This window comes from Callorhinus ursinus, unplaced genomic scaffold (genome assembly GCF_003265705.2).
Source record: "Callorhinus ursinus isolate GAN/ISIS: 27379988/994484 unplaced genomic scaffold, GSC_fseal_2.0 scaffold2, whole genome shotgun sequence".
NCBI lineage: Eukaryota > Metazoa > Chordata > Mammalia > Carnivora > Otariidae > Callorhinus > Callorhinus ursinus.
Window position 1 is genome coordinate 31935821 of NW_027397064.1, and position 27592 is coordinate 31963412.

Consider the following 27592-nt stretch of genomic DNA (forward strand, 5'->3'; position numbering starts at 1 on the left):
GCAAAATGCTGGATATAGATGCCAGCCCAATTGTTATGGCAGGAAGTCAACTGCCCAACAATGACTAATAATAATCAATGAAGAATCCAGAATCTTAATGTCTACCAGCTTGCTGACTAGGACGCTGACTGAGGGGTACATTTTGTGGTGCCCGCTAAGATTGTCCTCAAACAAAAGACCCTGAAGTACTATTTTCTCTCATACAATAAAAAAATCATGCCACCCAGGAAAATCTTTCTTTGATCCATTCCCTAAACAAACTGAAAAGCTACTGAGAGGATTATAGGCTTTTCCTGTCAACCACCCTGAGCCTGAGGGAACACTAAGAATCCTGGGATCCATTTTGAAAAACCAACTGGACTAATTCGTCTTTTGTGGGAGAGGGCCAGAGGATAGGAAGCTGATTCTTCTTTTTCAACGTACTATCTTCTGTATTTGTACAGATGTGCACGTAAACAAGGGATTCACATGCACCCATATGTCTTCTGGTGGGTGGCGAAGCACAATGAAAATGTAGCAAAGGTAATAAAGAAAAAGCAACAAAGGAAATAAATAGCGACCACATCCATATGTTCTCTAAGGTGATAGTTACTAGAATTATTGGTTACTTTGTATTATGTTTAAATAAAGCCAACAAAATGGATACCAAACATTTTAAAATATTATACTGAAATCTTTAAGCTTGAGATTTTTAACGTTTAAATAAAAATCCAATATCCTTTATTTGGCAATTTGATGCTCAGTTTCTATCTGGAAGTTATTGAATTCATTTTCACTTGAGAAAATTACCAAATCTCCACTTCACTATCTGGGAAACTGAAAACCAAAAATTGTTGATCTACTCTCTCCCTGAAGGCTTTTAGAAGGCAGATAGTGAGTGCTATGTTTGAAATCACAGTGGGCTGCACAGGGCTGTTTTCTGCCTTTGTTGGAAAGGAAACCAAAGGCATTTTGATTAATGGATTTAAAGTCTGCATAGTTTATTTTATTCTGGTTTTAGAACTGCATCTGGGATTATTTGCTAAAAAACACTACAAGAATTAGATTTCTAAAAAATTGATCAGAAAGACGTGACAGTTATTCAGATGAAAACACAGACACACACACACACAGACACACACACACACACACACACACACAGAGGCATTTTAGAAAGATGGTAAAATAAAGATTCAGGATTTCTCATTATGTCTTCATTCCTAAGAGTGAGATCTCAGGATAAATGTAAATAACAGTTATGGTTAAAGGTTGGGAGAGTAGAATGGACACATTGCTTTCAAAGAGGCAATTCCTACATCAAATATCATAGAACCCAAAATAGCTTTCCTATTTTCATCTGTGTAGAACATGTTTAATGAAATACTAATTCAGGATTGGTCTGTAATGCTGAAGTTTCTACCCTGCTTGAACTGTAATAGTATAAAAGATAACACACCGCTGAATGTAGTGACGTGCTCTCACTTTGTCCTCAGAGTTTGGAACTGTGGTTGTGTTAACAAAACTGTGTTTCTGCCTCATAATTGTAAAGGAGTTCCAGAGAAGACGAATTTCCTCACCAACACAGAAAACCCCCACTCTGGCCATATCTCCCAAGAAACCCCTTATCAGAGGCTCTTAGCAAGAACGCTCCAGAAGCAAGCAAGCAAACTTGAAAGGGAGCAGGATCCAGGATAACAACAGTGTAGTTTAAAGCACTTTGACACACACTACAACATGGATGAACCTTTAAAATATAAGTGAAATAAGCCAGACACAGAGGAGAAATACTACAGAATTCCACTAATATGTGATACCAGGGATAGGCAAATTCATAGAGTCAGGGAGTTGATGAGAGCTTATCAGGGGCTGGAAGGAAGGAAGATGGGGAGTTCATATTTCATGGGTACAGAACTTCTGCTTCAGGTGATGAAAAAGTTTTGGAACTGGATGGTGGTGATGGTTGCACAACAAGGTGAATGTACTTAATGTAGCATATACTTAAAAATGGTTCGACAGTAAATTTTATGTATATTTTACCACAATGGAAAAAAATCACCAAAAAAAGTAAAATATACACATGACTGTAGTACGTGCAACATAAGCTACAAAGAGGAAGGAAAGAAGTACATCATGGCACAAAAGAGGCAGGGATAGGGGATCCCAGGGTGGCTCGGTCCGTTAACCATCTGCCTTCGGCACAGGGTCCTGGGATCGAGCCCTGCATCCGGCTCCCTGCTCCGCGGGAAGCCTGCTTCTCCCTCTCCCACTCCCCCGGCTTGTGCTTGCTCTCTCTCTCTCTCTCTCTCTCTCTGACACATAAATAAATAAAATCTTCAAATGAGGTAGGGATAGTGAGTCAAGAAAGGGAACCACACAGAAAAGCACGTTCACACCCTAGGGATGTGGTTTTGGAAGAGCATGATAAATAGTATGCTTCTCTCACACTGACACGGTAAGCCTTTGTTTAATCAGAGTTCTGTGGAAATTTAGTGTCTCATCTTCAGTTGACAAGGACCCAGGGCCAAATATAGGATAGAGTTAGAGCTGAGGGTGGTGAGGCAGAGACGTGCTTGCGCAGTAACGGCAGAAATTGCCCTGGGAGGTTGAGAAAATTGTGACAGGGAGCAGGTGGATTCAGGGGCCGCTACGGGGCAACAGACGGTTTCCTGACCCCGCCTTCGTTCCCAGGGTGTTTATACCTGTGGCAAATACCCCGGTTTCCGCAGCCTTAATACACAGCATAAAATCTCAAAACAGATGGACTACTTCATAGTCTCTAAAGCCAATTTGGTTCAAAGTTTGAAAAGTAGGTATTTCTTCTTCCTCAGAGGAATTCTCCTCTTACCTCCCAGATCTTCTCCAGCTGTTCAAGGATGTTGGAAACCCCAGGAAACAAAGGTTGACCCTGGAACATTTCAATAAAGATGCAGCCTGCGCCCCTAGCAAAGGAAACAAGAGTCAGCCCGACACGTTCAAGGAAACAATACATGCGAAAGTGAACCACTAGTATTTCTCCTCCCAGTAAATATTTGGGGGGGGGTTAAATAGGGGCCACATGCTATTAAAAGTCTTGGGAAAGAAAAAAAGAAAAAGAAAAGAACAGCCTGCAGCTTTTAGTTAAAATGATATGCAACCAGCGTTTAGGAACACAGTAAAGATAGCAAACATTTCGGCTCATTCAAGTTCATTATCCATTTTATGAGAAGAAGCGAAAGTACTGAACCTCCAAATTGAATGCTCTCTTTCACGGAATCTAAGATGCTATCATTCATTGTAAGAGGCACCCTTAGTGTAAATAATTTATTAAGAAGAAAAACTCCTGTGAGTTAAACCATGACACAATCAGAATGTTCCTTTTATAGCTATTGAAAGGGCTATTATAAATTTAATTAGACAGATTATTTTACCACATATCATACTTGTACATGCAACAAATGGAACATTAAGTGAAATAAATTGGTTTGGGTGCTCCCAAAACTTTTTTACATTAGCATTTGACTCAGACTCTTTGATGTATGTTTTTATCCGTGGGATCATCTCCTATATCAGGAGTTTGATGATGCAGCATTTCTTAAAATAATCCATAAGAAAACTAAGAGTCATCGGTCCTGGGTTCCTAAGCTGACCTTGTATTTACGTAGAGTTAACCTACTTTTGACTTCTGCTTTAAAGAATGTTACTAAACGTGTCTGATTCACTCCCTCTCCATAACCGTTTGGTTCCTAGTTAAAAAAGAAGAAAAAAAAGCTCTCCTGTCTGCAAGACTTTCTTCCAAGTCACTGACGACCATTCCGCAACCTTTGAGGCTGGCATTTGATGTTCACACATGTGCAATGGTACCTGCAGTCCTAACAGCAGCCTGGCTGATGGCCTTGTAAAATGCTACTGATTATAAGGTGTATCCTATTTAGCAGAGAGTGGGCATCTCAAAATGGGTGAAATATAAAATTTATTTCCTCTGTGGTCGAACTGGAGTGTAATTCCTGAGGGACAGTAAGAGGTAAGATTTATTTTGCTAATAATACACACATTTTTTATTCATATAAGTCTTTTGAGAGATAAAAGTGGTCCAGGTGACGGATTACCCTCATGGTCCCACCCTTTCACTCCAAATTCTTTGCACTTAAAACACATAATTTTGCAAACTCCCTTAGTCATCCTGACATTTTCTTGTGTGGCATGATAAAGAAAGATAGTTAAGTAAAATACTTTATTATAGATGATCGTATTATTAAAAATTTATTACCAAGTTCATTTTAAATACGGTCTTTAATATTATTCATATGTATTTATTACATATGATAACTTTTCATTTTTTCCATCAGATTGCAGACACATGCTATTTAATTTCACTTTAAATTGCTTGTGGAGGAGAAAGCAGATTTCTTGGTAAACAAGTTTAAGAATGTGTCTGGTTTGAGGATGGAATTTATATTAAAAAGAAAATTGAGGGGCGCCTGGGTGGCTCAGTAGGTTAAGCATCTGCCTTCGGCTCAGGTCATGATCCCAGGGTCCTGGGACTGAGCCCCGCATCGGGCTCCCTGCTCTGCGGGGAGTCTGCTTCTCCCTCTCCCTCTGCCCCGCCCCCCCCAACTCATGAGTGCTCTCTCTCCCTCTTAAATAAATAAATAAATAAAATCTTAAAAAAAAGAAAAAATGAAAATTGAAATATCATTGTATCTTATGTCAAAAAAGATAAAAACTGTTTTCATGACTATTTGGTTTGCATTTAAAATAACCGACTGGCTTAATTTTCAGAATTTTGCACATATGTAAATAAAAGATATCACATTATTGGCAATTTTTAAAAAGCCAATTTGGATACAGTGGCCACCATATTTACTTTTTAATTATTTTTCATGTGTTAGAGACATCTTGATATGTGATATAAGAATTTTGATCAGACAAATATAACTTAAGAATCTGGCAAATAGTATCTTGAGGTGAATTTTTAGAATTATTGCCATTGTAAATCTCCTCACTAGCTTGTATTTTAAAAATCCATTTTTTGTTTGTTTGTTTGTTTCTTGTCTTTAAAGCAACAGATATAAAAGGTAGGAGTTAAACAATATACGGAGGAGAATAAAAGTAATAGAAAACTGTCAAATGGTCAAAAACCATCCTGATTGCTAGCAATGGTCAATTATGAGATAAGCCAACTAGGAAATCGAGTTGGTGAATGCCATCAAATGGTCTCCACCCACTGCTTTCTCTGTATGTGCTTGAAAGGTCTCAAACCACTTCATTTTGAAATGAAAAAATGTGTGTGTGTGTAAAACATATATGTAATTGTATATTAACTGCTCTGAAATAGAAATGGACATGCGCTCGTTTTTGAAGACTTGAGCCAACCCTCCATTCAGTACCCTAACACCTACCAGAAACACCAGGGGCTCACAAGCCACCAGAAGGCCTGATGGTATATTTTAAACAAGGTTGAAAACCAAGGTCATTACCAGGTTTAAACCTGCAGTCCACTTTTTTCCTCTCTTCAAAAGGTTTTCATTGCTTGGGAAAAACTTGTTGCTTTTTCATAGTAGTGGCTTTGGGAAACCAAGAAGGAAGTCCCTTTGTGAGCAACTTCTCAGTGTCCTTTGTCTTCTACTCCCCTAGGACAGTGTACAGAATTATATAAAATATTGGAGACATTCAGGCCATTATGCAAGTAGTACAAGGTGTTTGTGTTGCAGAACAATACGCTAATATTTGGTTGAAATTCTCCATTTGCATTTGTATGGTTGGTGCCTTAGAAAGAGTCTTTCTTTTTAAGTTTCACCTAGGGGTAGATTAAAACCTTTCTCACCTAACAAATATAGAGTCTAAGGTTACTTGTTTATATTTTTAATATTTCTATACACACACATATATATAGTCTGTGTGTGTCTGTGTACGCACACACACGTGGGTGCCCATGTGCTTACTTGGACACTTGCAAGACAAACAAAATTCCTAAATCAATTATATTTCAGTACCTGGAATACCCATAAGTACCATAAATATCAATGCATTGGTAAGAAAATAAATCCGTGCAATTTAAGTTTGAAAAACAAAAGAGGCTTTCTAGACGTAAGCTTTGTTCTTTAAAAACTATACAACTCGTCTTCTGATTTTTGTCATTTGTTCTTCAGAGCTATTGTATTTTTTAATTTATTTAAAATTTTTTAATTTTATTGAGCCCCTGGTAATTTAACTTGTAAACAAGTTGAGTGGCTATTGTCTGTTTTGTCCACCCCCAGCCTAGCCTTTTTTTTTTTTTTTTTTTTCCCCAGCCTAGCCTTAAGCAAAAATTTAAAATATTGTGAACAGGGCGCCTGGGTGGCTCAGTTGGTTAAGCAACTGCCTTCAGCTCAGGTCATGATCCCGGAGTCCCGGGATCGAGTCCCACATTGGGCTCCCTGCTGGGCGGGGAGTCTGCTTCTTCCTCTGACCCTCCCCCCTCTTATGTGCACTCTCTCTCTCATTCTCTCTCTCAAATAAATAAATAAAATTTAAATAAATAAATAAATAAAATATTCTGAACATTTAGGTCCAGATAGGAAACCAGCTCCGATTTCCTTCTACTCCTCTGCTTTGTTCTCAAATCTTCATCCTGTGGCTCTTCTTACCCCCTCTTCGTCCGCTTCCTATCTTTAGGCTGCTCAGAGGATTTCTGCTCTGTGGAGATACCCTTGGGGCAGACCGTGTAGATGAAGGGGAACTTCCTCTGCAGGGTAAAAAGACCCAATGAGGTCAACCAGTGAATCCTTCCTGAAAGGAGAGATGCACTGGGTCATTTTATTGCTCCAACTGTGGCTCTTCAGTCAAGTTAGAGGAAACAGCTTATATGTTTTTTACTTCTTCTGGCTTTCTTCCTAACTTCTCCTCTATTCTGAGCATGAACAAATTCTTCCCTAAGAGAGTAAAAGATTCTTCAAATTCCTTAGGCAATTTCTGGGGAAATCAACCATCTCAGGAGTTTTAGGTTTTTCAGAGGTATAAAGAACATACAAAAATGTTTTTGGGAGAAATGGATGGGTATTTCATTTTTCACTGTTGAAATTAATTCAGAACAACATAACGTATGACAGTGACATGACATTTCCATTTGCTTTTCCCTGGGCCACTCTTTATATTTGGAAGTTTGCAGCAGGAAAAATCTGCAATCTCTCAGGCAGGAACAACTTTTCATAGTCCTAAAACCAGCAGCTGCCTGAAGTCAGTTTTGAATAGTACACATCGTGTGCCAAAATAAATCCTTCTTTAAAACCCAGTTTACCCCAACACGGATGAATCTTGAAAACATCATGCTAAGTGAAATAAACCAGACAGAGAAGAAAAATATTCTATGACTGCACTTACATGAAGTACCTAGAAGAGTTAGATTCATGGAGACAGCAGGTAGAATAGTGGCTCGCAGGGGCTGGGGGAAGGGAGTAATAGAGAGTCTTTGCTTAATGGGTACAGAGTTTTAGTTTGGGATGACAAAAAGTTTTGGAGATGGATAATGGCGATGGTTATATTACAATGTGAATGTACTTAACGCCACTGAATTGTACATTTTAAAATGCTTAAAATCAGGGTGCGTGGGTGGCTCAGCTGGTTAAGTATCTGACTCTTGATTTTGGCTCATGATTTCAGGGTCGTGGGATTGAGCCCTGTGTCAGGCTTTGCGCTCGGTGGGGAGTCTGCTTGAGGATTGTCTCCCTCTCCCCCTCCCCTCACTCATACTCTCCCTCTAAAATAAATAAATAAATCTTAAAAAAGTAAAATGGTTAAAATGGTAAATTTTATGTTATGTGTATTTTAACACAATACAAAAAGGTAAAGAACAAAAACAAAATGGTGTAATTAGCCTAAAACATTGAAGTTGCTAATAGAATCTTTTCAGGTTTGAAAAGGTGGCAGAAAGAAAGAAGAAACGATGATGGGAGACGAGAGAGCATTGGTATTAAGTGCTGGGAATAACCAGTATGTCCTACTTGTATGTTTTCCATAGTCTGTTTGCTCTGGGCCCCCACTGACACTGCTGTCACCTGGGTTCACTGTGAATGAGAGGCTCTGGCACTCTATGGTATCATTAGTTTCTTTAAGACGAAGGCTCTAATGCTCCCTCATGTTCATCTGCCTCTTAAAATGCACTCAGTTTGGGGCACCTGGGTGGCTCAGTCGGTTAAGTGTCCGACTCTGGATTTCGGCTCAGGTCATGATCTCAGGGTTGGGAGATCGAGCCCAGCATGGAGCCTGCTTAAGATTCTCTCTCTCTCCCTCTCCCTCTGCAGCCCCCAACCAATAAATAAATAAATAAATAAAATGCACTCAGCTTGTACCCTATGGGGTTTCATGGCCTAGCACAATAGGATTTCCCCCCTTTCCTTCCTTTGTCAATTGGCAATCTTCTCCCTACTCACTTCCCCTTTTACCACTCTGAAAAGAAAAAAACATGGGGGAAGATAATCGTGGTGTAAACACCTGATACCTGACAATTATGTAGAGAGTAAACAAATAACAGTAAACTCAATGAAAGATGCCTATTGCTCTATTTTTGTATTACTTTTTGAGTTTTACTGGGAAAACAATAATAAGAATGGAATGAATAAGCAATGACAATAATTTTAACTTAAAATTGAATTTCTATTTTGTGTTATCATTATTCATGGTTAAATTCATGAAACGCTTATCAATGAAATCATATACATTTGTGTATATCTTGTATATGTGAGGGATACGTAGCTTAAGACAGACTTAAAGGACTGGTAGGTGAACTGAAGAAATAATGCAGAAGGCAGCACAGAAAGTTAAGGAGACAGGAAATATGAAAGAGAGGATAAGAGCTGTGGATAATAGGAAAACATGGTCTGATAATCTTTCACTGGATCTCCAGAAAGAGACGGGAATAGAGGCAACATTCAAGAAAGAAATGACCAACTAAAGACATGATCTGTAACTGGAAGAAGCACAATACATACCAAGCAGGGTAAGTAAAAGGAAACCCACACCAGACACCTTAAAGTGAAAACTCTATAATAATAATAAAGGCAAAAAAAAAAATCTTTAAAACATCTAGCTAAAATGAGAGATCACCTGTAAAAGTAAGACAATAAGGCTCAAAGCAAATTTCTCAACAGTTAGGCTAAAAGCAAACCTCACAACAGCAACAACGGAACACAAAGCAGGGGGATGATATCTTCAAAGTTCTGAGAAAAAATAAGCATCAACCTTGAATTACATCCCCAGCAAGTTTACCTTTCAACAATGAGAGTTTAAGACACAAAAGCCGAGTTTGCCACCGATAGGCCTACACTAAAGAATATTCTAAAAGATTTACTTCAAAAGAAAGGAAAATTATTCCAAAAGTAAGACTTGAAGTGCACAGTTTTAAACAGTTTTAAATTTCTAAACAGTTTTAAAGGGTTTTAAATTTATTTGCGCTTAACGAAAGTAGCTTTAAGTATATAAAGCAAAGATGAATGGAATTATGACAAATCAACAATGTAGTGAACAATTTCAACACAACTTTGATTGATAAGTTAAACAGACAGAAATGATATAAAGAAGATTTGGATAACACAATTAACCTTGAATTTTTGAATATATGTAAAAACCTGTACCCAACAATTCAGGAATCTGTATTCTTCTCAAATGCATGGGAAATATTTGCAAATACCGATCACATACTAGGTCAGTGCTTTTTATGCTATTTTTGGTGGCACACCAGCTTTTTCTCAACTTTGGTGGTGACTTTTAATATTTAAATAATTTCAAACTTAAAAGTTGCAAGAATAGTAGAAAGAACTCTCTTCAAGCAGATTCACCAATTGCCAATGTTTTGCCTCTTTCATTTTTTCCTTTTTTTCTGAAGCAGTAGAGAGAGTAAGTTGCAGATCTTTAATTCTTCACCTCTACATATTCTCTCTTACATAACAACAGTGCCATTATCAAAATCAGGAAATTTAACATTGATTCAACACTACTCTCTGATCCACAGTCCAAATTTAAATTTTACCTTTTGTCCCAGTACTGTTCTTTAGGTCCATTTCCTCCAGGATCCAATCTAGGACGATGCATTGCATTTGTTGGCTTATCTCTTTAGTTTCTTTATGCTGGAACAATTCCTCAGTCTTTCTTTGCCTTTTAAAACCTTGACCCAGTAGGGGATCAAAATATGCCACCCCAAAATATGCCACTCTGGTATAAAGATTATTTTGAGCTGAAGGCAACTGAGCAAAAGCAAACATATGATGAGCTTTCTGCCTCCCCCTTTCTGCCTGAAAGTAGGGCATAAATTCCCCTTGTGAGGATGTCCATCCCACAATTTACTGCCCCTAAAGAGTCCGGAAACCCCTTTCTTTTGTCTTATCACTTCCCTACAAATTTATCATCCTTTGTCAGAATGGTATTAAAGCCTCCAAGCCTAGCTGCTTCTTTGGGGGTTTTCTCTTCTTTCTATAAAGCCCCTCCCCCATGTCACATAAAACTTTTAACATCAAATAAAATTTACATGCTTTTCTCCCATTAATCTGTTGTCAGTTTGCAGGCTCATCCACAGACTCTAAGAGGACAGAGGGAAATTTTCCCTCTCCTACAACCCTTTACAAGAGGACAGGCCAGTTATGTTGCAGAATGTCCCTCTAACAGAGTTAATTTATCTGATATTCGGGATTTTTTTGGGCAGGAAAACCGCATAAGTGATATTGTACCCTTCTTGGTGCTTCTTATTAGGAGGCACCCTGTGTCAGTCAGTCCCATTATTGATAATATTAACTCTAATCACTTGGTGAAAGTGGTGTCTGCCAAGTTTCTCTACTATAAATTACTTTTTTTTCTTTGTAATTGATAAGTAATTTGTGGAGAGATACTTTGAGACAACGTAAATTTTTTATTCCTCATCAAACTTTTTGCTCTAGTTTAGCATTGCTAATTCTTCTTTGAGCCAATCACTACTACACTGCAAAACAGTGGTTTTCTAAGTGCATCATTTCTTCTCCAGTTATTATTTGGTGTGCTACTATAAGGAGGTGCTTCCTTTCTTATCCAGGTAGCCAGCTAACCTTAGCATGGACTTACGCATTCTTATTTTATTCAGTGGATTATAATCCATTACCCACATAATTTGCTTTGATTTAAGTCAAACTGTACTCAAATTGTACATCTGTGACCAGTGGACATTTCTTCAAGTTGCTTCCCCTGTCTTTTTTATATAATCCCATCATTTTTTGACTACTTTGTAAAAATATGTTCTGGCCCACCAAGATGTTCCTGGCTCATCTTATACTTTCCCTGCCCTAGCCTTAGAATTGGCCATTTCTCCAAAATGTCTGAGTTCTTTTTAGTGGGGAATGGTATCAGGAAATCAAGATCTGAGTGGCAGACCAACACTTATATAAAATATAAAAATTAATTTCTTGAAAAATAATGCACATAACAGAACCAAATGCAAATCTTCCCTTGAAATCATTCAAGACCTCAAAAATATCCCACAAATTAAATTCCAAGGCAAATTAGCATATCGCTGTCAAAAACAACTAAACACACATGGAAAAAAAGATACCATATGCAAGAACCAAAAGAAACAATAAACAGTGGAAATAGACTTACAAGGACCTTTGCTCTAGGTATGTAAGAGCTTAGAGAGAAAATGATAAAACTACTAAAAGACGTTAAAGACAAACCAAACAGATGAAGAGATATACTGTGTTTAAAAATTGGAAAACAATATTATAAAGGTGTTAATTATCCTCAGAGAGTTCTATAATTTCAATGCAATTTCTAATGAAAATGCCACAAGGATTTTTTTCATGAAACTTGAAACATTGAATCTAAAACGTATATGAAAAATCATGGGGCACCAGCTGGCTCAGTCGGTAGAGCATGCAACTCTTTATCTCAGGGTTGTGAGTTCGAGTCCCACAGTAGGCGTAGAGATTCACAAAAATAAAATCTTCATAAATAAATAAATAAATAAAATGTATATGAAAAATCAAAGGGGAAAAATAGCCAAGACCCTCCTGAGGAAGGAGATGAAATAGGTGGGGACACTTGTCCTACCAGATATCAAATATTATTATAAAGCTATAGCAATTAATACAGTGGGACATTGGTGCAGGGACAGAGAAACTGGCCCCCAGTGGAACAGAATAGAGTAGAGCGCCCAGACACAGACCTCTGCATTTATGGAAACTTGATTTATGAGAGATTTGGCATAACAGATCACCAAAGAAATTGGGGTGAGACAATTGGTTGGCACAGACAAAAATCAATTTCCAGTATATTAAACATTAAAATGAAAGGACAAACTTTACAACTTTTAAAAGGATGTATTGGAAAATACCATTCTGACCTCAAGGAGGGAAGAATTTTTTAAACAAGAAACAAACGGGCTAACCATAAAAGAAAAGACTGATAAGGTCAACAATATTAAAATTAAGAACTTCTGTTCGAAAAGACAACATAAAGATATGAAAGCATAAGCCATGAACTGAGGAGGCTTCTTGCAACACGTGAACCTGATAAAAGGTTCATATTCAGAATAGAAGAACACATATACATCAATAAAGAAAGAAAGAAAGGGAAGGAGGGATGGAGGGAGACAGAGACAGAGACCAAAAGAAAATAAGCAAAAGACATAAGTAAGTATTCATAGAGGAGAAGCACAAATGGCAAATAATCCATGAAAAGGTATCCAACCTCATTAGTAATTAGGAAAATGCAAATTTAGATCACAATATGATACCATTCTATGCACTTGATTATAAAGTTGGTGCAGCTGTGGATAAGGGGCCGTAACACGTGGCTGGTGTATAAATTGTTACAACTACTATGGAAAGCAACTGGTGCTATTTCCGGCAGTTGAACCTTCATATACCCTGTGACACTGCAAATCCACTAAGTAAGTACTATAGAGAAATCCTTAAATATGAGTACCAAGTATATTCATTACAACGAAAGCAAACAAAACAAAAAACCAAACTAACCAATTGAAACATCCATCAACAGGGAATAAAGCTACACGGGGCAACATGAATGATCTTAGACACGTTGAGTGGAAAACAGCGAGGCCCAGGAGGCTAAAAACAACATAATGCCATTTTTACAAAGACTCAAAAGCAGGTAAAACAAAACAATATCTTTAGAACACACAAAAAATGTAAAAATATGATTTTTAGAAGGGATAAGGGAATGAAGGTAAGAAAAAAATTCAGGTTTGAAGCTGGCCTGGTAGAGGGGCAGGTTGTTGGGAGAGGGGCACACGGAATATGACAGCGTGTTCTAGTTGTGATACTGGGTAGTGGGTTCATGAAGTTCACTTATCATGCTTCTTAAACTACATCAGGCTTCTCAATCTTGACACTGTTGACATCTGGGGCTAGATAAATCTTCATAGTGGGGGGCTGTCCTGTGCCTTATAGGAGCATCCCAGGCCTCTACCCAGTAGATGCCAGAAGCACACCCATCCAGCTGTGACAATAAAATATGGCTCCAGACATTGCAAAATGTCCCTGGGGAGTAAAATTTGCCCTGGTTGAGAACCACTGATGTATATATATGGTACTTACTTTTTCATGTGCGTGTTTTGTTTTGTTTTGAAGTAGGCTCCACGCCCAGCGTGAAGCCCAGTGCGGGGCTGGAACTCACAACAGTGAGATCAAGACCTGAGCTGAGACCAAGAGTCAGACATCTAGCCGACTCAGCCACCCAGGCGCCCCTATACAGTCTATCTTTGGAATGTTTTCAATGTTCCATAATAAAACAAAGTTTAAAAGTGATGAGCCGAAGTTTCACTCTGTCTGTGAAGCACGACTAGGAAGTAATCATTAAGCCCTGAGAAAGCCAGAGCCCATCGCAAGCCTTTGAAGTGACAGCGCAGAGCCCTGAGAGCTGACAGTTGTGGGAGGATTTTGACTAGCTGGTGATATTTCTAGAAATGGTACTGGGTATTGGGGAATCAATGACTCCAGATACACGGGAGGGATATTTCTGCAACCTTTCTCAATTCTTTGGGAAATCCAAAAGCTTAGTTTAGCCTTTTAGACTACTATTTAATTTTTAAAAAATCTATTATTGATTTTTTTTTTTTTAAAACAAGGCCTTTTGTTTATATAAGACCTTCTAAGGAACTGAAGGATGTCCACATATTTTATTACCTTTGAGGGGGTGGCTATGATTGCAAAGTCACCACACATTTCACTGTGGCCCACGGATAACTGGGATATTTCCAGAAATAAGATCTGATAACATAACATTGCTGCTCAGGATGATGAGTTATCCCATACTCACTGTAGCACCCCATTAATCCAAGAGCCTCCCCAGTGATGTGGTTCTACTTGGAAACACCTATCTGATTCTTATACTATAGCCCCTCTCATGGAGAGAGTTTATCACCCTCATTTAAAAAATGGAGAAACATAGATACAAAGAGAATACCTGCTTTTCAAGATAACATAATCCAGAGTCACTAATTAGAAATAGAGTTGGTGTGAAAATCAGGTTTATTGAATCATGGTCTGTATGCCTTTTTCTCTAAGCTCGGCATGGTGCTTGGACACATGCAAGCGTTAGTGTGTAGACGTGTGTCTGTGTGTGTATCTGTGGTCAGGGAGTATGTGTGTGTGTTTCTCTGAGGACAAGGGGGAAAGACGAAGGACTGAAGAGAAGAGCTAGGAAGTGAGAGGCATGGTAGAAAGAACATCGGATTCAGAATATGCCTTGGGCCAGATCTCTCTGAGTCTCAGTTTCTTTAACCATAAAAACTCACAAAATGATTGCAAAAGTCAAATGAGATATGTATTTAAAAGCACTTTATGTTTCTGTATATAAATGGGATTGTCATTGTTAACATTATTATTTAAAATGCAATACAGATGATAAAGGAATCCTCATAGGTAAAATGACTCACATTTTCTTCATTTTCTTGGCACTAGCGCTTACCATATGTCCAGTTCAGAGGAATATTCAGTGGCTCCGAGCAAGGCATCAGGAGGCCGATACCAGAGGGTCACAACTTCTGAAGAGTATGTCTGGCTGGGAATGGACTTTGCCCGAGCGAGACCTGAACAAAGAAGAAAAGCACAGAACTCAATGTCCTAGGTCTTCCTGGAGAGCCAGGAAGCGCGGCATGCAACCAAGGAGTTAATAACTGGCAGAATAAACAGCATTTAAAAAATAATACACAAACTTTGGGTGCTTTTAATAGAGTCACTCAACTATCTTGACCCTTGTGGACCTCCTTATCAAGTGAATTTCTCAAATTTTTGCCTACTTTGCAGCTTGATGTGGCAACATCCAGCATGTGGTACCTTCCTGGAAGCTAAGTATAGTGAGGTGACCAACTTCTTCCCTGTTTATATGCTATAAACAGAACTGTAGTGTGAGCTTCCAGATCATGCCCTTTTGGTGGGTTTAAGCATTCTTCGCTTTTCCTCTTTCTCCAAGCTATAATCAGAAGGAGGTGGCAGCCATCTTTAAATATGTAGTTGGGGCAATACCCTAAAGATGGTGGGGCCTCAAGACAGAAGGGACATGGGTCAAGACACCACAGGGCCACCATACAAGCTCTGACTACTTAGGTTAGACTGTTATATGAGAGGGAGTTAAACTTTTTTTTAAAATGATTTATTTGTCAGAGAGAAAGATACAGAGAGAAAGAGCACAAGCAGGGGGGAGCGGAAGGCAGAGGGAGAAGCAGGCTCCCCACTGAGCAAGGACCTTGGGATCATGACCTGAGCCGAAGGCAGATGCCTAACCAACTGAGCCACCCAGGGCGTGCTGAGAAAGTTAAGCTTCTAACATGTTTACAACCTCCAGTTTGGGGTCTTGGTCATGGCAACAGAACTCAATTCACAACTAATATGGTCACCCTCCATTTTTGCAGTCCAGGAATCCCCAGTTTAGTAAAATACAGGGTGGGGACTGCTAATCCAAATTAATTAGTTTGGTAGGACTTTGGACACATCATTCTCAAGTTTTCTTCTGCAATATGAGAGTACTTTTTTTTTTTTTTAAGAGGTGGGGAGGGGCAGAGGGAGAGGGAGAAAGAGAATCTTAAGCAGGCTCCATGCCCAGCATGGAGCCCAAAGTGGGGCTTGATTACATGACCCTAAGATGATGACCTGAGATGATGACCTGAGTTGAAATCAAGAGTCGGATGCTTAACCAACTGAGCCACCCAGGCGCCCCTATTAGTACTTTTGTCAGTTAGCTACTTATCTCACAGAATCACATGATCTAGAGCTGGGGAAAAACCTCAGTAGATGAGTTCTCTGTTGCGGGGAATTGATAAATGAATATAATTGATAAATGCTTACTTGCCCAGATGAAAGCTACTGTTAAATGCTTACTTGCCCAGACAAAAGCTACTGTTAAATGCTTTCTTGCCCAGACGAAAGCCACTGTCAGAATAAGTGCTGCAGCTACAGTGCAACCATCTGATATCTGCCAAACAGAGAAGAGTGGTTCCTCAGCTCCAATTTTTCAACAAATATTTACTGAGCACCTATGGTGGTGTCCAGCACTAGGGATACAATGATAAGCAAAATGGACTCAGGCTGCCTTCAAAATGCTTACAGTCCAGTGGAAGAGACAAAATCATCACACAAATATACATGTGTGTATAATTATAAACTGTGATAAGTGCTAAAACGGAAAGATACAGTGATACCCCAGGGAAATCCACGTCACTTTGATGGTAATAAAAACCTCAGTTACTCATACAAAGACAGCTCTATTGATAGGTGAGCAGGAGCAAGGGCCCTGGGGCCTCTATTCCAGCAGGAGTCCATCCTATAATCTGGGGTTTACGTCTTTATCCTGTCATCATGGGATCTATGTGGACAGAATTTTTCTATCCACTCACGTGTAGGAAAACCTCCCAGGTACAGTTTGCTCTATACATGTCTCTCCATAAAAAATGGCAATGGGGTGGTAGAGGTGCCCAAGTTTTTGGATCCGATTAGACTGGGGCTTGATGGAATTCTAGATGCTACCAATCTCACCCTGTTTCTTGCCTCACACTTCCTATAGGGTAGTTTGACATCCTCACAAAGCATCACATGTCACGGGCCTCCACTTTTCAAAGGCCGGGCCCAGTCAATGCTTTAAACATGTGCACACAAAAGCATCATTGTTCATAGCCCAGAAAGAGACTCGAGGGGAGACTTACCAAAATCAGCCAGTTTGAGCTCTCCCAGGTGACTGATGAGTAAGTTCTGAGGTTTCAGGTCCCTGTGAAGAACGTGTTGGTGGTGGATGTATGCCAGGCCCCGCAAAAGTTGAAACATGAAAAGCTGGAAGGAATGAACACCTTATCTAAGCAGTTTTGAGCCACTATGTGTTGATTTCTCCTCTAAATCAAAAACAGTCATCTGAAAGAATATAGTAAAAGTGTCTCTTGAGAGACAAAAAAAATATGAAGATTTTACATTCAGAGAGGGGAAAAAAAAAGACAAGGAAAGTCAAGTAAGTAGACCATGTTCTAAACAAAGGGATTCTGCCTTTTCCTGACATCTCATTTCTTTGATACTGGAGGGATTACCCTTCCTTAAAAATCTAAAGGGAAACTTTGAAGTTTCCTTTGGAACACTAGTTATTGATTTAGATGTGAAAGATTTAATTTTTTTTTCCCACCGATGAACTTGGCATATAAGATCAAAGTTGACCTGGAAATGATATTCTAAGGTTTACAACTGCTTCAGTTTTCCAGGCTCTCTGATATGAAACCCTTTTAAAAACATAACACAAGGAGACCAGACTGGGAAATATATCTTTAGATGGTAGTAGGGAATAAAGGAACCATTCTTTTTTTAAAACTATTTTTAAAGTTCAAAGTTGAAAACAAGCTTCAGTACAGCCATTTGATTAAGAGGGAAGAGAGACCCCTCCCCCCCCAAAAAAAATTAGACCAAAAAATCTGAAGAGAATAAGGAATAAATAACAGAAAGAAGAAAGAAGAGGGAAAAACACATTCTAGGCCCAAATTTTTAAATGTTGCATGTGGTAAATAAGGCATAGAAACTGAAGACATTAGTAAGTTCTCACCAATGTAGAAGCTGAAGGAAAAAGAGAATGCTTAGGATTCCAATGTCTTTTGCTCTTTTCCAGTGCCACTGGCAATTGAGAATTGAAACACCAACATTAGTGTTTACAAAGACCTCTGCCAACTGAGAACAAGTTCTGGCAATTTAGAAGAGAAAAGCCCAGCCCTGGCATTCCTGGAGACACAGACAAAGTAGCTGATGTGGAGCTGTGCAGATAGATCCACTTTTCCCTTCAATTAGGAACTTCAGAGACGCTGGGACCTGTACTAGCCTAACAATGACTAGGAGACATTGGAGCCAAGCTGACGGGCCGCACGGTCTGACCAGAGCAGGAGCCTGGGGGCCGTGTACTTCCATGCAGGTCCCACCTCGGGCTCACAAGCCATTTAAGAATGTGAAAGATTTCTTGCTGCTCCTACTTCAAATGTTCACTGGTTCTTTGAGTTTTCCCAGTGCTTTCCCTTCTTGGTGCTTTGCATACACACACTATCTATTTTACCATTCATCAAACCATGAAGCTACCAAAATGCGAAATTCCTATACCAACATTTAAACCTTCCAATCAGCTATAAATACAAATGTTTCTGGAAAAGACAATATGAAGAAGCAACTAAAATTCTGGGAAAAAGAGAAGATGCTATGTTGTGTGCTTACAGATATGCTTTTCAATGTGAAAATACTAAGGAAGGAGGGAGCACGAGACAATTGAGGGACAGAGACAGAAAGGAGGAAGGGAAAACATTTTATTGAACACCTCGCACCTTTTAGAATCCTCAAGGTAACCCCGTGAGGGAGAGAGTCTTGTCCCCGATTTGCAGATAAGAAAAATAAGGCTCAAGGAAACTTTAAGAACATGTCAAGAAACAGTTGGGGTCAAAACTCAAACTCAGACCTGCCTAACTCCTCTACAACATTCTGAGAAACCAGAGAAAAGAAAATTAAAACGTGACAGGGAAAGGGAGCGTCAGCTGGCTGAGTCAGAGACAGGGCTTCTTTGTGGGCCAGCCTGAAATGCCTTTCATGTTGGAGTACAGACTGCTCTCACTAATGAGTCACACCCGCCTCCTACCTCCTCGCTCTTCGGGCCCTTTCCTCCCTGGCTCCATGTGTATGTCCACCAGCATTCATAAATGGTAATGCACTGCAGTATTAATGGATGGTATTTTATAGCCACACTTCCTAAAACTGCAGTCTGCCCTGATTAACCTCACCACCCACTCGCTCTTGAATCCTTTGCGACCTGGATTCTTCCTTCACACTGGCCCAAGCTTCACCGATAACACAACCCAACCCGATGGTGTTTTCTCAGTCAACAAGCCAAGTCGTGGGTGATTCTCTCCAGAGAGGCTTCCCATACCCCAGGGGTGAGTCCTGTTTTCAACACGGTGAGGCTCTTGGGGACAAAATAATTTCACTGGGCTAGTGCCATCTGGGCCAGAGGGAGCATTTGCACTGCTGCTTCTGCTGTGGGGAACTCATCCCTATCCCCCCTGGCTTTGATTGGAAAACTTCTTCCTTTGTGCTTCCACACACCCCTAAGAAATCCCTCTATTTATTAGTGTAGCTCTCACACATCCACAACGTAGTCAAGTATGATTGCAGTCAAGTATGATTTTCAACTGTATTCCTGGTGCTAGTGGCCCTCTTGACCACGGCCTTCCCTGAAACTGTCTCTTCCCTTGACTTCCATGAGAGCGTACTTTTCTGGATCCTCTACAGTCTGAAAAGCTGCTTCCTTTTGTCTCTTGTTGTCCTGTTCCTCTTTCGACCCCTAAAGGCAAAAGTTCTATAATCAGTTCTTTTATCTTTGTGCATTTGCTCTTTTGGTTATCTGCTCTCTTGTCTTGAACTACAAACTCCCTGCGCCAATTACCCCCAAGTCTACATCTCCAGCATATAGCTTCCTCCTGGGCCCTAATCTCCTCTCTGATTGTCTGCTGCTCATTTCCCTTGGATTTCCACCTCAACTAGAAGCTCACCATGTCTAAAACAGGACTCTTCTTCCTCCTCTCCAAATCAACTTCTTCTATTTCTGTTAATAGAGTTAAAATTCTTCTGGTCAATCAAGGAGATTATGTTAGTAATCCAGAAGGTGAGGCCTCACCCTAGACTTCCTGAATCAGATGCCCACGTCATTCGTCTGCTCATTGAAGTTTGAGAAGCCCTGGGCTAGCCCACATCAATAAACTCCTAACTGGAATCTCCTACTCTTTAATCCATCCCACAGACCACAGTTACATAAATTTCCTTCTGATCATGTCATTCTCTCTCAACTCAAACCCCTTTAATGACCCTACTGTCTAAGAAATATAGTCCGCATCTTAGAGAATAAGGCTCTTAGCCACCTACCCAATCTATTTTTCCAGACTTACATACACCACCCATCTCACTAATATATTCTCTGTGTCGGGCCAATAGGACCAGAGATGCGGTACTGGCACTAGTGGAAAAAGATCTTAACTGAGAATCACGGTCAGCAATGGCAGAAGCTGGTTCTATAACCTCAGGCAAAATACTTGTCTTCTCAAACCTTGGATTCCAATTCTGCAAAATAAGGAAGTTAGACCAGCCCAATGTTTTTAAGGCTTTTTTTTTTCCTGCTGCAACTTACAATAAGAAATACATATGTATCCCATATTCATACACAGGTACATGTACAGCTTCAACTGGACCTAAAGTTGCACAAAATAACGCTTATTCTTGCTAGGTGTAATGTACTCTGATATTTTCTATTCTTTTGTCATCTATTCCATTTCATTTTTTAAAATGCTAGTTGCTGGGGCACCTGGGTGGCTCAGTCGTTAAGCATCTGCCTTCAGCTCAGGTCATGGTCCCGGGGTTCTGGGATCGAGCCCCGCATCAGGCTCCCTGCTCAGCGGGGAGCCCGCTTCTCCCTCTCCCACTGCCCCCGCTTGTGTTCCCTCTCTCGCTGTGTCTCTCTCTGTCAAATAAATAAATAAATCTTAAAAAAAAATGCTAGTTACTAATCACCAAATTGATTTCATAACCCACGAGTGGGTCAGAATGTGAAGACTGAAGAACACGGTGGCTCCTCCGACCCTAAGGGTCCAGGACTCTGGGAGCCTGTTCCTTCAACACTTCCATACTGCTCTGCTCTGCTCTTCTGCTTCTCTGCTCTGTACCTTTGCTGAAAACATTCTTTCCTCCTGTGACATCTTCCCCCATTCTAGCCTCTTGAAATGCAATGCATCTTTTAACGTCTGGCTTCATAAAAGCCCTTAAGATGAGAAGATATCTGTTACTTTTTTGCATATCTACACTTAGGTCTTATTTCTCACTTGGTGTTATTCACAAATGTCCTGTAATAGTACTGGTGCATATTTCTTAACTCTTGTTTTTGGTTGTAAGACCCTTGACGGTAGGAATCATGTCTTCTATGTCTTTTTATCCTTCTAAGCCTTTAGCACAGTGCCCGGTATGAGAGTCACTCGAGCCTGAAAATGTTCTTTCTCCGTTATTCTTTCTCTGAGGGTTCATCATCTTAACCAATACCTCTAGTTCCTTGACTCTTCTGCTCTCCCCGAGCTATCAGCAACCTATCTTCACTTCCTTCCTTCAGATTAGACTCAGTTTAGAAGCCTGACCATCACTTGAAACTTTCTCTTGACAATCTCCTCAAATCTCTTACCCAACTATCTTTTTCTTTCACATGTCTGGCAAAATCCCAACTCTTAATCAATCCAACCGTCTACTTTTTCTATTCCTCTATCTGAATTGCTCAGCACTGCCATTAAAAAGGAAATCCCATGATCATGCAGATAATTTAATGGTTTTCATTCTCACCAAGAGTCCTCAACACACTACTAAACATTCTTTCTTGGTTTGCCTGGTTAGGTCTCTATCCCATCCCCACTAGCTATTTTAAAATATTTTCACTCTCCTCAACCCTCAAACCTTCTTTTCCCCCTTGCTTCCAAGACTGGATTAGGTCCCTTTACTATGAGTTCTCATAATATTTCTAGTTAACATGGCCATAGCCCCTGTCGCTTTGCTTCTTACTACCTATTTAAGTCTGTATATCCTCCTGGGCTTTGAGCTTATTGAAAATAAGAAACACAACTATTCATTATTGAAACCTCAGAACTTAATATAATACCAAGTACTCAATCATTCTTGAATGAATAAATGAATAAAAGAATATAAGTGTTAATTAAATGAATGAGTACATCATATAGAAATTTCATATAGGTTATACCAAGGACCAATTAATTAATTAATGCCAATAAAAACCATAGGGAATGAAAAGTATGAAATGGAAATGGTTTCTAAAATTTACAGCAGACATAGAATTACAGCGAGTTGAGAGTTTATTATTAGTTCTATTCCAGTGACTGGGAAATGGAACTAGGTCCCATTTATAACAGGATCTGATAGAACAGGCAAACAAGTAACTAATTTTGACCTAACAAAGGTAGTTTGTTTGCTGATTCTGGTGAGGAACTATAAATACAACACAAACTTTATCACGGACCATAGTAGTCTGCCGTGTGAAGAATGTATTTATTTTATGATGGCTTAGCTTCACTTCTTTCCTTTGAATGCAATTCTTTTTAATTGCTTTGTACTTCTGAAGACACATTTTCATGATAGCAATGACTGACAAGTTTAGGCTGCCTGGAAAATGGCTAGACATTGCTCTATATCTTGAGGGGGAACTTTTTTCTTTTTAAGATTTTATTTACTTCTTTTGAGAGAGAGAGAGAGAGTGCACATGTGAGAGGGGGTGGGGGGAGGGGCAGAGGTAGAAGGAGAGAATCTCAAGCAGACTCCGCCGCTGAGTGCGGAGCCTGACTTGGGGCTCAATCCCCACAACCGTGAGACCATGACCTGAGTGGAAATCAAGAGTTGGATGCTTAACCGACTGAGCCACCCAGGCACCCCGAGGGGGAACCTTTTTTTTAAACTTTTCTCTAGAATACCAATGATAGGCATCTTCTTATTTAGTATCATGGGACTTTGCTTTGGGATGACAGTCTGTTTCAAAATTCTTCTGCTGAGGGCAAGCCGGAGAGGAGTCCTGACTCCCACAGTACTCACCCTGACGTTGTGAGGATGAAGCCCTCCTGGGTGCTGAGACATGTACTGGGCCAGGTCTGTGTGCTACACCAAATGGTGGAGAGAGTGACATTAGCAGAGCTTGAACAGTGTCCTAAAGCAGACCACAGACGTGACTGTCAGAGGTATTACAGACTTCAGAGTTTTTGAGAATAAGTTACAAAAGATACATAACCAGGTTTCCTGAGACCTCACTATTAAGGTCAAACACAGTGTGTCTTTCTAAATGGCTGTCCGAAGAAGGAAGCTTGTTTCTCCTCACAAAAAGATGCTCATTTTAAACGACTGCCAGTGAACACAGTGATACAGGCATTTTTCACTCTCCTTGGAGGCAAGTCAAGTCTACATGCCTTAGGATTTCTTTCTGCTAATATTTTGAATGGCTTTTCCCTTTCAAAAATATGAAAGTCAGTTATTATTTAGTAAACTAGGATACAATTTTTAAAAACCTTGTGATTTATGTCTTTATTGTCAATGAAAAAATGTTGGGTTCTGCACAGATGGTGATTAAAAATAGATAAAAAATAAGCACGAAAGTTTTCTTTAGGAGGCAAACTCAATGTGCTTATTTATTATTGCCGGTGAGGCGGGGGGTGGGGGGAAGACAGCAAATAGAGTGGGTAAAGAAACTGGAGCAAAAAGGAGGGTAAGAACAATAGTCTCTAGTAATCATAATAATGAAAATTTCCATGACACTTTCCACATTGTAATGAAAGTTTTATCATGCCATAAAATATTAACAGATTCATTACATGAGCACTAGGCTTTTCCCTTACGCTTTATAAAATGCTGGGGCAACTCACCATGTATTCAAAAACAAATGTCAGAGTCTCTTTGGTGTGGATTATGTCATGCAGGAGCACAATATTGGCATGTTTCAAACCCTTCAAGAGAGAAGCTAGAAAAATTAAACAAAATGTTAATTCAATCATTGATAATGAAAGTACTGCTTTAAAGATATCAAGCAGTATTTATTTTTAAAATACTTCAAATCACTCGTTCTAGTTTTTTGTTGCTGGGAAAAAACTCTTGTGAAATAATATCTGAAATTACAAAGGACCTTCATGATTTGTCCAATGGCAAGTCGTTGCATTTACATAACTTATTTTTCTTACAGGCTAGAGCAGTTGCAAAAAAAAAAATATATATGTTTCCATTTATCTAATCAATTTCATCAAAGCACTCAGAGCACTTTGCAAATGCTTCCCTCTGGGAATTGGGAATCTTATCTCCGTTTCAGAGTTACGGGAGAGGAGGCCTGGAGAGATAAAGGCCCTGGGAGGAGCAGGAAATGGAGTGTTCTGCCTTCTAGAGTAGGACTTTGCAACACGTGGCCGTTCTCTAAAATTCCAAGTGTCACAGAGAGTCAGCAGGGCCCGTGGATGTGATTAGCGGAAGGCAGGGCAAGAGTGTGGGATGATGAATTGTTGGAACATGATGGAGAGGATTTCTTAAAGGGAGAATTGCAAACCTCTGTGGAAAGGAGAAAATGCAAACTTGAAAACAGGACAGAGCCAAACCTGGGGAGCCCAGGGGAGTGTGAGTGGGGAGGTCAAAGGACTGTCTCTTGCATCTTTAATGACAGATTATTATTGGGTCACTAAAGGCAGCCTTAAAAGGGAGAAGTCACTGCAAAAGGCCAGTGAGTGGCTGGGAAGGAGTCTGAAAGGCTCTCGTTGGGGGCTTCAGGGATAGGAAGACCCTCTAGCTTCACAAGGGTGGAGACCAGAAAAGGCATAATGAGGAGACGGGGAGTCTCAGCTCAGAACACCCCTGCATGAGTGAATAGTGTCCTTAAGACTTACAGGAAAGGGAAAGTTAAGTGTAAGCATTCAGATCCATGTTCTGCAGGGCATGCTTGAGTGTCATGAAGCTCCTACACCAACTCTTTCCCAGAATTCCGTAAGATCAAAACCAAACTCAAATACTACCTTCAAATTTTGGAACGAATGACTTCTTTCAGGAATCTTGCCCTGTTGTAAGGATCCTCTGTTGTTTTGCCCTCCTGATAGCCACTATTCTTTCTAGTGGGGACACTCAGTCCATGCTATTCGGGTGGGGCCGACTCCCACCCTTACCCGGGACTGAGTGTGTCACCCAGGCCTGGCCCATCGGAGCACAGCACTCTCAGCCCCAGCGATCGGTTCAGAGACCGGGCACAAAACCCTATCTTGTCGATTTCACCAGAAGCTGCTCTGGCCAGATTACCAACACCTGGTGAGAGCCTGTCTGGGACCAAAACTCAGGCAGAGAAAAACAGTGCTGAGGATGGAGAGGCATGGATTCCTGGTGACATCATCTACACCCTGCTAGCCCATAGTCATCCGAACCATCGGCCTAGTGAACTCCTTCTTTACTTACCAACAGTTTGAGCTGGGAACCTCAAGTCATCAAAGAAGCCTTATTATACCCGCTAACCTTTCTTTGCTCTAATGACTAATATTCTAACTTTACTTTTTGCCCCCTGAATCCTTATGAGCTAAATTTATTATCCCACTTTTGCAAACATGTTGCTTTCTAAGTGTAGTGAACAGTTTCACAGGCATCTGTTTAATGTCCCGGGCCCCAGACCAAGGCTCCATGGGAATAGAGGGAGTGACTTTCCCTCTCTTTTGGATGCTGCTGCACCACCTAGCACAACACTCAGCCAAGAGTAAGCACTTAATTTGTCAAATATATTTATGGAATGTCTTCACAGAGGACTGACTGTGGAGCCAGAGGCCCTAATGGGAATCTTGGCCCTGTCGCTTTCCATCCCAGGAAGCTCAGGAGAGTATCTCAACCCCAGTCTCAATTCACTCCTACTGAAAAAGAGATAAGGCCTTTTCTGACTTGACTTCACAGGGTTGATATGAGGATGGAATCGGATGTTATGCGTGGAACCCTTGGAAAAATGGAAAGCATCACATGATTGCAAATTAGATTTAATACCCCAGGCATCAGCTTCTTGCCCCTCCCTTTTACCTCGAACTCCACTAAACCCCATTCCCAGGTTAATATCTTTAAATTTTGTTTATGATTTGTTCCTGCTAGAGTTTTCAGCACCTTCCATATTTATAACAATGACTCTGACCATCAGTTGAGAATGCTGACTTTTGGGTATATTTTTATTTATGAATTATGTTCATTTTCTCTCCCTGTACACAGACACACACACACACACACACACACACACACACACACACACGCATTCAGGCATTACAAAGCACACACCAAAACTAGATTTTAACAGATATGGTAAAGCTGCAATTGCTAAGAATATTGTTAAGATATTTTATTTATAATACAATTTTATTCTTACTTAGGTTTGATATTAAAAACTCATGATGCTCATTTTTTTTCTTTTAAAAATTTATTTATTTATTTGGGCGGGGAGGGGCAGAGGGAGAGAGAGAGAGAATCTCAAGCAGACTCCCTGCTCAGTGTGTAGCCCAAAGTGGGGCTTGATCTCACCACCCTGAGATCATGACCTGAGCCAAAACTAAGAGTCAGATGCTTAACTGACTGAGCCACCCAGGCGCCCCTTGTGATGCTTATTTTCTAAAATCATGGTGGCATGTTTTCTTAATCATGATGGCTTCATACTCTCATTTGCTAAAAAGCTCAAGGAATAATATCTACTTAGGATGAGGCTCACGGCTAACAGTGGGTATAAAAATTTTATATAGTTTTCTTGGTAATTTCTATTTTATAGGGGTAGAAAAAGTGTCAGTTTTACAATCTGTATTGTGCACTTATATTTATATTATTAGTCTTATTTTCAATTCACAATTTCTTTGCAGAAATCTTTTCACACTCCTCTCAATTCTTTTTCTCACACCCTTATCCAATTCAGCCAATCTGTTGGCAATACATTCCAAACATGTACAGAGTCCCCCCCGCTTCTTGCCAATTCTCTGCTACCATCCTGGGCCAAGCCATTCTCCTATCTTGACTGAATCAGTACACATCCCTTCTAGCTAGTCTCTCCCTGCCTCCTCCTTCCCTACCTGCAGTCTGTCGTGCACAGAGCAGCCAGCCGCTGTGGTCCTCCTCAGATGGAAGTCTCTCTTGGTTCCAAACTCTCCAGTGGTCTCTCATCTCACTCAGAGTAAGACCCAAAGGCCTCACAATGGCCCGTCCAGCCCGCATCAGCTCACACTCCTGTCCTTGCTCACTCGGCTCTAGCATGCTGGCCTCTTAGCTGTTCTTTGGACCCTTCCAAACACATTTCCTCCCTGAGTCTTACACTTGTCCTTGTCTCTGCTTATAGCCCCTGTATCTCATCCCCTGCATGTTTTCTCCCTCGCTTCCTATAGGTCTCCGCTCAAACCACACACATAGAGTCTGAACTTCCGTGACCCTTTTCAATGAAATAGCAGCCTCCTCACCTATGACCTACACTAATGATCTTCTGTCTCTGTGCCCTGCTTTTGTTCTTCTCCATAGCACTTACCACTTACTACCCCTAACCTATGGTACGTTTATTTGTTAATATTCTATCTCCACCCTTAAGCAAAGACTTCTGTCTTTTTTGCTTATTGCTATAT

The 27592-nt window shown here is 40.1% G+C and overlaps 1 protein-coding gene across 2 annotated transcripts in view; it reads right to left on the reverse strand.

Moving 5' to 3' along the window:
• CDK15 (cyclin dependent kinase 15) overlaps nt 1-27592 on the reverse strand; it is a 78817-nt gene that overhangs the window by 36766 nt on the left and 14459 nt on the right. For both annotated transcript variants that reach the window (XM_025887282.2, XM_025887290.1), the window contains exons 5-9: nt 23867-23961; nt 23046-23108; nt 17114-17237; nt 14884-15004; nt 2825-2918 (exon numbers count right to left, since the gene is read on the reverse strand). In XM_025887282.2, coding sequence (XP_025743067.1) covers nt 2825-2918; nt 14884-15004; nt 17114-17237; nt 23046-23108; nt 23867-23961 — 497 coding nt within the window. The remainder of the gene's footprint in view (nt 1-2824; nt 2919-14883; nt 15005-17113; nt 17238-23045; nt 23109-23866; nt 23962-27592) is intronic.